The 14158-nt window shown below is 33.5% G+C and overlaps 3 protein-coding genes and 1 non-coding gene across 4 annotated transcripts; 2 read left to right on the top strand and 2 right to left on the bottom strand.

Annotated features, from left to right (window-relative positions):
* The first annotated feature begins 1973 nt into the window (after nucleotides 1-1973).
* On the top strand, nucleotides 1974-2950 carry LOC124919155 (chlorophyll a-b binding protein AB96). Its single transcript, XM_047459322.1, has one exon. It carries the CDS (start codon nucleotides 2037-2039, stop codon nucleotides 2826-2828), a length of 792 nt encoding a protein of 263 aa, XP_047315278.1. The 5' UTR covers nucleotides 1974-2036; the 3' UTR covers nucleotides 2829-2950.
* A 189-nt stretch (nucleotides 2951-3139) lies between these two features.
* On the bottom strand, nucleotides 3140-3219 carry TRNAL-UAG. Its single transcript has one exon. It is a non-coding gene; the product is annotated as a tRNA-Leu (tRNA).
* Nucleotides 3220-4498: 1279 nt separating this feature from the next.
* On the top strand, nucleotides 4499-5231 carry LOC124919154 (glucan endo-1,3-beta-glucosidase-like). The gene is made up of 4 exons (XM_047459321.1): nucleotides 4499-4574; nucleotides 4641-4681; nucleotides 4763-4997; nucleotides 5072-5231. The coding sequence occupies exons 1-4, from the start codon at nucleotides 4514-4516 to the stop codon at nucleotides 5110-5112; spliced, it is 378 nt and encodes a 125-aa protein (XP_047315277.1). The 5' UTR covers nucleotides 4499-4513; the 3' UTR covers nucleotides 5113-5231.
* On the bottom strand, nucleotides 5221-13813 carry LOC124919153 (tobamovirus multiplication protein 1). Its single transcript, XM_047459320.1, has 13 exons — nucleotides 13436-13813; nucleotides 11461-11511; nucleotides 10390-10423; nucleotides 8870-8956; nucleotides 8728-8779; nucleotides 8150-8324; nucleotides 7929-8024; nucleotides 7267-7327; nucleotides 6679-6743; nucleotides 6398-6472; nucleotides 6224-6299; nucleotides 5714-5877; nucleotides 5221-5622 (listed from the first exon to the last, which is right to left on the bottom strand). Exons 1-13 carry the CDS (start codon nucleotides 13544-13546, stop codon nucleotides 5599-5601), a joined length of 1071 nt encoding a protein of 356 aa, XP_047315276.1. The 5' UTR covers nucleotides 13547-13813; the 3' UTR covers nucleotides 5221-5598.
* Between the last annotated feature and the right edge of the window lie 345 nt (nucleotides 13814-14158).

The following is a 14158-nucleotide window of genomic DNA, read 5'->3' as shown; positions in this document are numbered from 1 at the left end:
CCATTATTATAGACTGTATCCCAAATATAAGTCATCAAAAACAAATGACTATTGCTGTAAGATGTGTGGATATTGATCATGATATTATTGTCAAGGTGCATGAGTTCTTTCTTGGGTTTATAAATGTTGAAGACACGTCGGGGCTTGGACTTTTGAAACGACTAGAAGATGTTTTGATTGAACTTCACCTCAACATCGATGATATAAGCGGACAAGGTTATGACAATGGCCAATATGAAAGGTAAACATCAAGGTGTACAAAAAAAAGGTTACTTGATGTAAATCCTAGAGCATTTTATATTATGTGTGGATATTATAGTTTAAACCTTGTTATATGTGATATTGCAAAATCTTGTGACCAAGCAAAAGATTGTTTTGGATATTTACGAAAGATTTATACATTGTTTTCGGGTTCAACACAACGGTGAGATCTTCTTAAAACATTTGTGAAGAATTTGACAACAAAGCCCTTATCGACGACTCGTTGGGAAAGCCGTATTGAAAGCGTTAGAGCAATAATAAAAAATTAAGTAGTCGAGTTTAGAGATGCTTTGGTTGATTTATCTATTACAGAAAAGCATGATCAAATTAGGAGGGTAGAAGCTAAAGGATTGTGAATGTATACTTTAGAAGATTTTGAGTTCTTGATTAGTTTATGTATTTTGTACAAACTTTTAGACAAAGTTAATCGTGTTAGTAAATTTCTTCAACAAGAAGATATGGAAATTGATTATGCAATTACAAGAATGAAAGAGCTCATTTTATATTTTGGAAATGTTAGAGAATGTGGTTTTGAAGATTTGATGGAGGTATCTATCATTTGCACGTAAAGTGAGTATTGATCTAGTGTTTATTCAAAAATGAGTTTTTTAAAGACCGAAGAAATTTGATGAGGGTGTGAATGATTATACCAATGCTAATCAATCATGAGGATAAATTTAGAATTGCATTTTTTTTTCCGCATTATAGACCAGTCTCTTACATCGCTTCGGGATCAGTTTCAACAATTTGAACGTTTTGAAAAACTCTTTGGAATTTTGTTCAATAGAAAATTCAAAAGTGTTAGTGAAGAGCAAATGATGAAGGATTGCACTAAATTAGAAAATTTCTTGAAACACAACCAATAAATGGACATTGATGGGGATGAATTATTTAAAAAGCTCAGTAATTTAAAGACAATGTTACTGGGAGAAGTAAAAAGACCGATTGCCATCCTTAATTTTACAAAATCATTATGGGAAGTATGTTGTTTTCAAAATGTAAGGATCGTTTATCGAATTTTGTTAACTATACCGGTTATTATTGTTTCGGCATATATAAATTTTTCTAAGTTGAAGTTGATAAACCGTACTTACTTACAAAGTATAATGTCATAAGAAAAATTAAATGGATTATCGATGATATTAATTGAAAAGAAATATTTAGAACATTTAGAATATATTTAGAATATGATGACTTAATTGAAATATTTGCCTTAAAAAATGTAAAAAGTATATTTTCAAAGTCTTTAATTATTGTATTTTTTTCACTTACAACTTATTATATTAATATTTTTATATATATTATAAAATGTTTTATATATGAAATATTATTATTATATATTTAATTCGAATATTTTTTTTTTATTTTTTTTTATTTTTTGTTAATTATTAATTCTCAATACAAAAATTATTTCCAATTTTAATGCCCACAAAATTTAGATTTAGATTGGCCGGACATGAGATTAAACCAATTATTCACATGCACTCACAAAGCCTACAAAAAGAATCCATAAATGATGGATGAGAGTCATAAGAAAAAAATCTAAGGAGCTGGTGGCTTAGAAAATGCCAACTGGTGGATGTACAAAGATTCAAACAAAAATAGAATCCAAATATCCAATGAGGAGAAAGATAGAGATATCATAAGATATATTGTAGATAAGAACCCAAGTTCATTTCATGACATATAAATACATACTACAAATCCTCTCGATTTCATCAACCTAACTAACTATTTTAAGCAATTTAGCTTACAAATCTTATTTTCCACATAAGATGGCTGCCTCCACCATGGCTCTTTCTTCCCCTTCCTTCGCCGGAACCGCGGTTAAACTCTCCCCTGAGGTGATTGGCACTGGACGTATCACAATGAGGAAAACCGTGACCAAGAAAGTAGCCTCCTCAGGCAGCCCATGGTATGGCCCAGACCGTGTCAAGTACTTGGGACCATTCTCAGGTGAGGCCCCAAGCTACCTCACTGGAGAATTCCCTGGTGACTATGGGTGGGACACTGCTGGACTCTCAGCTGACCCAGAGACATTTTCCAAGAACCGTGAGCTAGAGGTCATTCACTCTAGATGGGCCATGTTGGGTGCATTGGGTTGTGTCTTCCCCGAGCTTTTGGCTCGCAACGGTGTTAAATTTGGCGAGGCCGTCTGGTTCAAAGCTGGATCTCAAATCTTTAGTGATGGTGGATTGGACTATCTTGGTAACCCAAGTTTGGTCCATGCCCAGAGCATCTTGGCCATTTGGGCTACCCAAGTGATCTTGATGGGAGCCGTTGAGGGATACCGCATTGCTGGTGGACCACTTGGTGAGGTCGTTGACCCACTATACCCGGGTGGGAGCTTTGACCCATTAGGTTTAGCTGATGACCCGGAGGCTTTTGCAGAGCTCAAAGTAAAGGAGCTCAAGAATGGTAGACTAGCTATGTTTTCTATGTTTGGATTCTTTGTTCAAGCCATAGTAACTGGAAAAGGTCCATTGGAGAACCTAGCTGATCACCTTGCAGACCCTGTTAACAACAATGCTTGGTCTTATGCCACCAATTTCGCACCTGGAAAATGAGATTTATTCCCATTTGGTTCATTGGTGATTGTAAAGTTATTGTGAATTATTATTATGTGGTTTATAAAGAAATGAGAACTTTGTTTTCCCTATATAATTGAGATGGTTTTATTAGTGTTTAATATCTCAAAATCATATTTTGATATTCCAAACTTAGGTCTATTTTCAACTAATTTGAAGGTTTCTTCTTTAACAGATTAAATACCTTATAAAAAGCTGGTGACATTAGATTCTTTTAGTTAATTACTGAAATAAAACCAAATTCAATTAGAGAAAACACCAATTTCTGAAAAGTGTAAAAAATAAAAAATCGACAGCTGTGGGATTTGAACCCACGCCCTTTCGGACCAGAGCCTAAATCTGGCACCTTAGACCGCTCGGCCAAACTGTCATATGTTTGATTTGTACTCTTTCATTAATAATAAATTATCTAATTCTTTATCTAACATATTGCATTTTCTTCTCAATCCTAATACTAATATCATTAGAAATAATAAATGTTTCTCAATAATATCACATATTTATTTATGATTACCAGTGTAAGTAATTGAAAAAATGTGATTCACTTTTTTTAAGATAAATTAACTTTTTTTTCTAATGTATTTTGAAAACAATCTATCTAAACTTAATTCATCCCAAATATTAAAAGTTCATGTAAATGAGACAAAGCATATTAAATATAGTAAACCTACCATTTCATTGACATCTATGTTTTTGTTCTTGTTCATCTAACTTACATTCTTCTAGCTATTGTTAGGTTGGGCATGATGTTTTCATGTTAAGTAAAAGTTTAAATATATTTAATTTTTTTATATAAAATCACTTGTGATTTGTGTTGGGTTAGTCACTCAAACTCAAACCCGGATCACAAAAATAAAATTACTTTTATTTATTTTATTATGTGTTATTTTTCTCAACCAAGAGATGGAATAGAAAGAGGGACGCGTTAATTTGAAAAAACGATTTTGAGAAAGGCATTTGTGATAGGCGTAGCCTCGCCACAGTGAAGGAACTCCAACACCTCGGAAGAAATTAGATGTTCTAGAGTTAAACAAAGGAACGAAAACTCTCTCCCAGATATAAAAAAAATGGACAACGGATATAGAGTTAGAATATAGCGCTAATCATTTAACTTAGTTAAAAATGACTCAAAATTTAAATCAACACAATCTAAATTATTTGTCACAATCAAAATTAATAATTTACTTAGAATCGTAAATCAAAATTATTTATGAACTCGTAAAATGTAAATTTAAATCAAACTCGTTAACCAACCCAACCAAAATTATCCTTACAAAAATATGGTAACGGGTCATCAACTCATCATTACAAGTTTAGTAGTTTAATCAAACTAAGTCTTAAAAAATTATAAAATAAATAATAATAAAAAAATTAACAAGAAGAAAGGAATCAATTGTAAATCACATTTTGATGACTCCTAAAAAAAGTAACCACGTGATATCACGTTCTTTGGTATGCATCAAGATGGTTCGCATTTCATCAAAGCTTCTTCAAACTAATTTACAACCTATTTAAGTACTACCACTTTTAAAAGTGTTTGTTAAAATGCCTTCAAAGAATGCTCAATGAAGTAGAAGCCATTTCATCTATATAAATTATTGACAAGTTTTCTTCCATCTTCATACATACTATAACCTTTCTTCGAGCAGGTCTCTTCGCCAGCCATGGCTAAATCGACCCATCTTCCCCGTTTCTATATCCTTCTGGTCTTCTGCATAAACTCAGGTAGTTTCTTTTCTAATTACTGTAATTCATGCTCAACATATGCTTTAACCAGTTCTTTTTTTTCAGACATAATTCTAAATTTTGCCATGGGACAAGCAGAAGGACAGGTGTAACACCAATCAATACTGGTTTTATTTTACGAAAAAAACAAAAGTTTGAATAGAATTCTCGGTTTGTGATTTGGGCAGGGGGCATGGTGTGTGGCAAAGCCATCATCAACAGGGGAGGAGTTAGGAGAAAATCTTTCTTTTGCCTGCAGATATACTGATTGCAGCATTATAGTTGACGGAGGCAGCTGTTTCTTCCCAAACACAACCTTTAACCATGCCTCAGTTGCCATGAACCTTTACTATCAGGCACACGGCAGGCATTTCTGGAACTGTAACTTCCATGACTCTGGTCTCATAACCGTCATCGACCCAAGTAAAGTTTACCACAAAAAAAAACATTTTATTATATATTTTTCTTTCTTTCTTTTACCAGCAACATTTTTGCAGGCTATGGAGATTGCAGATATGCTTATACCCACAATGTATGAGAGGGGGAGAGCAACTTAACTGCTGAGACACATCTTCTCTAAATCTTTCACCATATTCTACTTCAAAATCATGACCATATCTTGACAGAATGTAGCCAATGAATGATATAATAATAATAATATGCAGCAAATTAAAGAAGAAGAAGAAAAAAGAATGTTGATAAAGTTTCTTTCAAAATCAAACAAGCATGTTAAAATTGAATTCAATCATGTATTCATCGTGTCAAGAACAGCCTCAAAACACCCTAGATTTTTTTTTTCCAATGGGGAATTTGTTATGTACATAACTATATATGTCAAAATTTACGGTAACATAAGCCTTACAGCTGCAGCTTGCACTTTTTGACCTATAACCAAATCATGTATAGAAAAGAGGGATTCAGCCAGACTCTCTGAGACAGCACAGAGGATTTTTTTTCTGCATAGTTTCTGAAGCTTTTCTGAGATAGTGCCTTTATATGAGAGGAATCCATGAAGAATTAGGAATTAAATTGGGCTTGCTTTTGACACCTGCAATTCAAGACATTTCGATTTCAATCTTTTTCTTTTTTTTTTCTTTCCTTGAGCACTCTAAGCAAATGAAGAGGAGGATGAAGGAAACCTGGTTCTGTGAACTAGCAGCAGCTGTCCATCTTTGAGGATGCACCGGAGCTGTAGGATCATGAATGAAAGCTATGGTTCTTGTTTCTGCTTGTATATGAGCAACAGCTGAAGGTGGGAGTTCTCTCATCACCCATAGTACGAATGCCGATGGTACAGATGAACCTGCCAATAACACCAAATTAATCTTCCTCAGAATCATTAATGGTCATTGCTTGAAAAACAAATCCAATGCAACAATAAAAGATAAACTGTAGATATAAATTCGTATAGACTGGATTTGTTAGTTGGCAGACTCATTGGCCCATTTGGAAACAAAAAAATAAAATCTGATTGTCTTTGAAAATGTTTAGTTTCCATACGTTTTTCTATCTGGATCTGGATTGAGAGACAAAAATAAAGTGTTCCCTAAATGGGGCATTTTGCTAAATTAATTCTAGTCTGGTCATTTTTTCATCTCAATGCTAAATGCTCGTATTAACCAACTTCAATCAAAAGTAAAAACAAATACCTATGAAATAGTATAAAATCAGCAGAAGAGATGTGACGGCAATATTAATATGCTGATTGTGCCAGTGATACAGCATCTACATCAAAACAAACGAGTTAAGAATTTCTTAATAAGAATCAAAGAATAATCATTAAAAACAAAATCAACATATATAATCAACAGATAAGAACATACAGGTATGTCAGTGAAAAGAGCAACCAGTGCGCCTGAAGTGAAACATATAACAGATACAACAGCCAAACCAGCAACCTGCGCCAAATATATTATCTAACTAAAGACCAATAATGTATGTACATAATAGACTAATCAAAAGTAAAAAACTGAATTCTTGTTTTTAATATGATGGTGATGTATACAAGTTGTGAACATATCATCTCGATATTATCCCATGGAATGGGTAGTTATGATTTATTTCACAATTTTTTTTCTCTCCACAAAAGTGGTGGAACAAGTACCTTCCACATCTCAGATGAAGCTCTTTCGGACCTCACTCTTCTCATTTTCAAGAATAAGATGAGACCTGAAACAACATTCCGTTAATCTAAACTGAAAGAAAAGAAAAATCAAATCGAAGGGAATTCAAGATGAAAAGGTTGAAGTAGCAAGTTCTGATAAAAATCTACATGGCTTAACAAAAATAAACGATTTTCAGGACTGTAAAATTATCAAAAGATAACCAGTTAACCACAATTTTTCAGTGAATGTGTTCCATCTCTGTTTCTCATATTACTCTGATATGACAGGTTGTAACCACCCAATTTTCATCTCTTCATTCATGGAAAGATTTCGAATGAGAAATGTTATTTTAATTTAAACAAACAGGAGAGATTCTAATACTAATTAATGAATGGCCATTGAAACTATTAGGCTGATTTTCTTGAAAAAAGTTGAACATATAGCTTCACAGTTGAACTATTAGGCTGATTTTAACTATTAAATTTAGTACAAGGATGACAGTAACTACTGAATTCTTTAAAATAAAATTTACTCTTAGGTTCTAATATCATAATAGAAATTAGTAGCTCAAGATGATATATGCTCACCGTAACAAGCTAATGCTCCCCCTAACAAAACGCTTGCTATAGCAGAAAGATCTACATAAACCTGCACTATTCCAGGAGTTGTAAACAGGAAACACTTGAGTATTGCATGATACTAAATCTCAATAAGAAATAACCATAACCAATACTTCTAGTGGGAGAATTTTTCACCACTGAAATGCAAACCATGTAAGGAAGTAGCATAACTTTGACACCCAGTTGGTATGCAATGCATGTGATTGTAGACTAGATTCACTTATATACAGTACCCATAAATTTGCTCAAAAAACTAAACCTCCAGATACAACATCAAGCATGGAACAAAAAAATTGAAACTATCATGGGGCCTAGAAAAAACCAACTCTAAATGAATACAATAAAGAAACAGATTTTCAATCAAAAACCCTAGATCATATGTGAAGACACGTCCCAAAGAACTGATAATAAGAGAGAATGCAGAATATGAGATAACAAAGTTGGGTTTTGAGAGCCAAATCAAAATAAGAACAAAGTTAAAGGAGAAAAATATCAATTATCTCCGGAAATATCATTTGGACGTAAGCCTGAGATAGAAGTAGGAAATTCTGGTGGTCCGGATTTAGGAACAGTCTTTCCTTATAGCTAACAGCACAGGTTATAAATGTAGAACATGAAGAAGAGCTCACCCTGGCTACAACTGAAGATTCAATAGGGTTCTTTCCCCTTCCAACCCAAATTAGCGCAGCAGCTACAATCATGAAGATGAAAATAGCCACTGTGACCTGGCAAAATATATACTTTAAGATGGGCAAATAATTGATAAGGAATGTTATGCTTGTATATGGGACAAACTTTTACTTTCAAATGAACAAATGCTCCAAAAAAGCTTTATAATTAATTACCATACCAAGATAACAACTTTTTGGCGGCTTCCCACATGGATGGCTCGGAAAGAACAACACTTTCTCCAACTGTGAGCATTTGAATATGGTTTATCCTTTCGCCCTTCCAACAAAGTTTCCTGAGAACTATACTCTTCCTCTTCATCCTCATCGTCATTTGGCTGATGGCAAAGGTCAATCCTACAAAAACGTCCCCACAAGGCACATAGAATAAGCTAGTGATATGTATTACAAATATTAAATTCATCAATTTGACAAGAGTTACAAGACCTTATGCTGAGAATTTGATATTTCAGTTCATATTGATTCTCAGTATACAAGATCCTTTTCAGAAGCATCAAGATCTATATACTTCAACACTTGCATGATATGATTATTTAACATGCATATATGAAGTTTTACTTTTCTCTTCTTTCTTTCACTTGTGTTCAAACACGCATACATACATACATACATATATATATATATGCATGAATATCCACATGAACAAATAAGTTACATATAAATATATATATATAGAGAGAGAGAGAGAGAGAAATGAAAATCATATAACCCCAAATGTTTTCGAAGAGAGATCACACACCAGAATGAAAGAAGTAAAAGGAATGCTGCAAGGAACAGAATCTTGGGACATGCTGCAAAAGGGAGTTCTTGTACAGTTATTCAATGTATAGATTCAAAGAACATCAGTCTAGTATGTCAAAAAAAAAAAGATTAAGACGTACCCATGAATATGAAGCCACATGAATGAGACCAGCATACCCAATTATTACAAGCAGCAACAAGGGTTACAACAAAATATAAAAGATAACCTGAAAAATAGTGGAAAGGAAAGGAAAGGAGAAAAAAATTAACACAACCAGACAATAACTCCAAAAATGTGAGGAACTAGTAGAATTAAAGCCGGCCCTATTGCGGCTCACATTGCTCCATAGTGGAAAGGTCATAGGCAATACATTAAATGACCTTTGTTCGAACTCAAGAAATCTCCTTTTATTTCTAACAGAACATGGAATATTGGAACATATACAGAATAAATTATTTCTTTTGAAAAAGCATCTCACTTTTTTTCACCCGAGTCTAAAAATGACGGGGGTCTTTGTCTGGATTTTCAGTTCATACTCTTACACAGATTATATACATGCCCTTCTGCTCTTTTCAAATAAAATGCTTTCTGCCTCAGAAAAAGTTGGAGAAAGATCAAATTCCGAGACCAATGGCAATGGGCCATTTAATGTAATAATTTTATGTCTTTTGGGTTTGGGGTATTGTAAGCCCTTAGATATGAAAGTGGGTAGATATATAAGGGTAATGAATTAGGGATAGCCTGATAGGGTTATGCTGAATATCTGAATGAACTCTGTATCCTCACCTTGTATCAATCTATTCGAATCTTACTCATCCCAGTCTACATTATGTCTTCTCCATCTCCTTCTTGCTTTATGGTGGTTCCTGGTTTTAACTATTACATTTGTTATCAGAACAGTCCCTACGTCTCACCAATGAACAGTGTGGCGTGGGGAGAGTGGTGGGTTGTTACGATCTAATAGCTAAGGAATGGGACTTGAATCACACATCGGAATTATAGAGTTCTAATGTGGGGTTTAATAACACTTGGGCTCCCCCACCTTAATAGCTCGCTTTTAAGGTGTGGCTCTCCTAGGGATTGTTATAGAGATGTACATAATTTCACAAAAATAGATGATATTAAAGTCCAATCAGTTTGTTTGATCAAATAGAAAAGTAGGGGAAAATGGACCAGTTACAAACTTCTAGCAAATGAATGCACAATGAGTTATGATCGCAAGAACAAAGGGAGACCAGCACTGAGTGAAAATTCAGAACCTAATGACATGGTGGGATGTTTGAACACGAACCAGGTTGATTGGGGTTCAGATTGTTCAATGTCAAGGTCTTTGTTTGTTGGGTTTAAGTGGGTTGATGTCCCAGGGTATAGATTGTCTAAAACAGGTCCAGACATGTTAGTATTTTAGTTGGCTGAACATTGTAATTGGGCTAGTTATGGAATTAGTCCAAGAAAGCCAAGAAGATAGTTAGATAGTATTAGTATAAATAGTAGAAGATTAGTACTGTAAAGGTGTGGAATAAAGTTGGGAGTCTCTTTTTCTCATATAATTCTAGAGTATGATACATTCTCTCTCTCAATACTAGTAATTCTCGAGATTACTCGTCTCAGAAGTCTAGACAACTAATGAAAGTGCAAACAAAATATAAAATTCCTTACCAATATTAGAAGCTCCAATCAACAGATGAAACACCTGCACCAAGAGACTCAATAGATATCAGATGAACCACATGTGCCAATAAAATATTGACATTGTCATGCCTTTAACTAAATGTGGATACATTGTTTCTAAATTTAGCCATGGCAATATGAAGATTTTATTCTGATGTCATTTCATTTCCTAAACAATTAGAATACAATACTACGTTCTATAAATTGCTTTTCAAATGTAGATGCTCTGACTAACATGATTCTTCACATCCCATCAAATAAACTTTGGAAACTCTCTAATAGCTGAAATGCATTACAAAGGCGGTTATGTTAATTTAGATGTACCTCATCAAAATAGATTAACTACACAAATGAAAACAAGAATACATGAACCAATGCAGAGTGACCACCCTTTTCTTGAAGTGTATATTTTCCAGAATGTACCGAATCAAATAGTGAATGAAAAGCACAATTTACACGTTATAAATGCAAATGTGCACAATAGTTTAGAAGGAAAATTGAAAAGGAAAAGACAGTATCAATTCTACAGTAGGGAAAGAGATTTTTTGCCTTAATCATTGCCAAAAAAATAAATATATTTTCCAGATACAATAAATAATGACATTAGCAAGGAATAAATGCATTTAAATATTCACGCTTGAAAGATTTTTGCTTTCCTCTTTTGACGCCATTGCTTCTTAACAAAGAATACATCCTGCCAATTTACCGAGATGAACGAAACCGATGACAGAGGAAGAGCAAAAAGGAAATTACCTTTAATTTTTGCACCAGTAATGTTCAATGAGGTCACGTGTTCAAGACTTGGTATAGATATTGTTTGTATTATTTTAAGTAACTATGTTAAAACAAACTTTGATATTTAATATAAAAGAAGTATGTTCTAGAATATGAGGAGAAATAAAAATTAAAGACTGTATTAATTCGTTCATATAATTGTGCAGCTAAGTACCCTATATGAGTATTATCATATATCAATGTTGAATGCTCGTATATACCAAGGGAATGTAGACAAGAGAAGGAATAAGTTTAATAGGAGTATGATAGGAATCTAGGAGTTACCTTTTGGCGAGTCCAACCAAGATTTGAACTCCTTGAATGGATTCTTATCAACTGGTACATCAAAAGAGAAATAAGATTATTTCAGCAGAAATAACAAAATAAAAGTGATTAAGCGCTTAACTTAGCCACACAAAAAATAATTATAGAGAAAGAAAGTATATTATCCCCTCAGCCCAAGAAAATGCACACTAAAAACATGCAATAGAGGAGATGTTAAAAACATCACGTTTTTCCATCACCAATTCTAATTTCTTCTTTATGGATTTCCTATCAAGCACATTGAGAAATGTGTAATCTTGGATAAAGAGCACTTCCTCCGTCACTCTTTACCCTGCTTCTTTGGTAGATTTTTATGCTCTTTCTAGATATACGGTTGATAGAAATTTACAAATAAAGTACCAGTAGAAATCATGGATTCGGGTCAATATAGCTTCAGTTTCTCTGAAAGGCCTTGAAGGGGCAATGGAGATGTTAAATTTCTTATGTACGAGCTATCTTTAGTTCAAAGTGATGTACAGATAGATTGCATATTCTTAACACACTCAACAGGTACTCGGATTATAAGAAAACAGTTTCCTTAATCTCAAACCTTGTTATTGTATCTCCAAACAGACCTGTGAAGATCTTATCCAGAGTACTATTAAGAACAAATTATCACCAAGGAATGATTCTCTCTTATTCTTTTTTGCTAAAAATAATGATTCTATCTGTTTCATATAAAATATGTGATGTACATTTTCAACATATGTTCAACCTACCTATTAAGTTTGTGCATAATGGGGGAAAGCAAAAACAAAGATAACTTGCATGTGCAATTGTTCATCTTGTATGACAAAATTGATGCAGAAGTTTCTTAAGAGAGCTAGAAAAAATGAATCGCAACAAAAATGAAACAAAGGGTTACATCTTGGTTTATACCAATTCACCTAAAAACAACACAAACTTAATATCCTTGACTAATTGAATGTTATCGAAGATAGATTGATTCCTAAGAGCTGTTTACTAATCAATTTTTCTCATTAATAATATAAATGCATTTTAATATAAAATATTGGATGTCAAAGAAATGCTAAAGTAGAAGCTAATACAGTCAAGAGACAAGAACAGCAGTTAAATCAGAATACAAGTAAGTTTTATAGAGCAACTGAACCTTCAGTTAGCAACTCACTGTACTCAATTCAAAATATTGCCAACCAAATACATCCCATTATCTCTTTGTATTCTCTACATGTATCATCTCAAAAACTAGCTAAAAACATGCATCAAGAAAATCTTCTAGTACCCATAAGGGAGGTCATATTTCGTAATCACAAATTTAAAAGGTGTTCTCAATGAAATGAGATGGTAAAGACAACAAAACAGTGGACAAAGTGCATTGACTTGTATACTATTCATGTTTCTGACAGACTTACTATCCTATGATAGCAGCATCCAAACACTTAACTTCTTATCCTTTCTTCAGAGAGGAGGTCAGATGAGAGCAGACAGTGTCCAGGTGGAGACTGTCATTACTTATCCTGGTTATTATCTGAATGCCACGTGTTCTTGACAGATTTAAAGCCAAACACTTTCAGCAAAATATGGTAAAGCTCTCTATAATGCCAGAAGGAGGTGTTCTTCCAATATAAAAAGTGACATAGAGGTTATGGGCAAAGACACAATGGTACAAGACAAAGACTAGCATACCAACCGATTCGAACAGAAAACTATACACTTGACTCCTCACATAAAAGGGGTTCAATAGATAAACCATACACCAAGAAATTTCATAGAAAGATGGTCTAGTTTGTAATTGTTTTCATACCGACAGTCAAAATGCAAATGCATTTGCACTTCGTTCAAGCAGAATTCGTCTGATGAAAAAGACTAGGTTCAGAATTTCTAACCTATCCATCCAATAAATAAAAGATATCATCCCTTTTCTTCCCAACCCATAAGCATAAAAGTGAAAGCGGTAGAAGATTGAAAGAAGAACCTGAGAAAAGGCGAGAACTGCTATTGAGGCATCGATACAAGCAAGAACTATATTGACAGCAACCAAGATCTTGGGATAACAATCACCGTCTCTCAATTCGAGCATCAACATATCTTCGAGAGTTTTCGCTGTCTCTTCTTCTTCTTCTTCCTCACATTACACTGCTTCCAATTCCATTATTTACATTGTAATAAGATAGGAATGAGTATCTCTCTTCATGAAAATGAAATGATTGACCGAGCAAAATGCTGAGAAAGTCTTGGTCCAAGTCTATGATTCGAATACCGTAATATACCACCGTCCCAAAAGGGTATCTTTCACGAGAGATCTGCTTCAGGATTCGACTAAATGTCTTTAGACCGAGAGAGAAATTGAGATTCTAGAGAGAGAGAGAGGAGAAGGAGCCTTATAAAGGAGAGAGACAAGGCCATTTGCTAGATGAGTTTTATCCTTTAGCAAATTCAATTTATTAAATCATATTCACACATTTTTTATATATAAAAAATAAAATATTTTATTATTAATAATATAATATACCATTTCAACAACTTAAATAAAATCTTAAATAAAATCGTTAAATTATCGAATTCCAAAAAGATTACATAAATAAAATATTAATATCACTAATTTAATTATCGAAATTTTTTCGTGAAACCATGGTTTTGACTCTTGAAAATTGATTATCTGAATTTCACTTAAATATGTTTAAATTAGTGACTTAAA

This window comes from Impatiens glandulifera, chromosome 1, assembly GCF_907164915.1.
Source record: "Impatiens glandulifera chromosome 1, dImpGla2.1, whole genome shotgun sequence".
Taxonomy (NCBI): Eukaryota; Viridiplantae; Streptophyta; class Magnoliopsida; order Ericales; family Balsaminaceae; genus Impatiens; species Impatiens glandulifera.
Note: the sequence above shows the minus strand (reverse complement) of the source record. Positions and strands in the feature narration are given on the sequence as shown.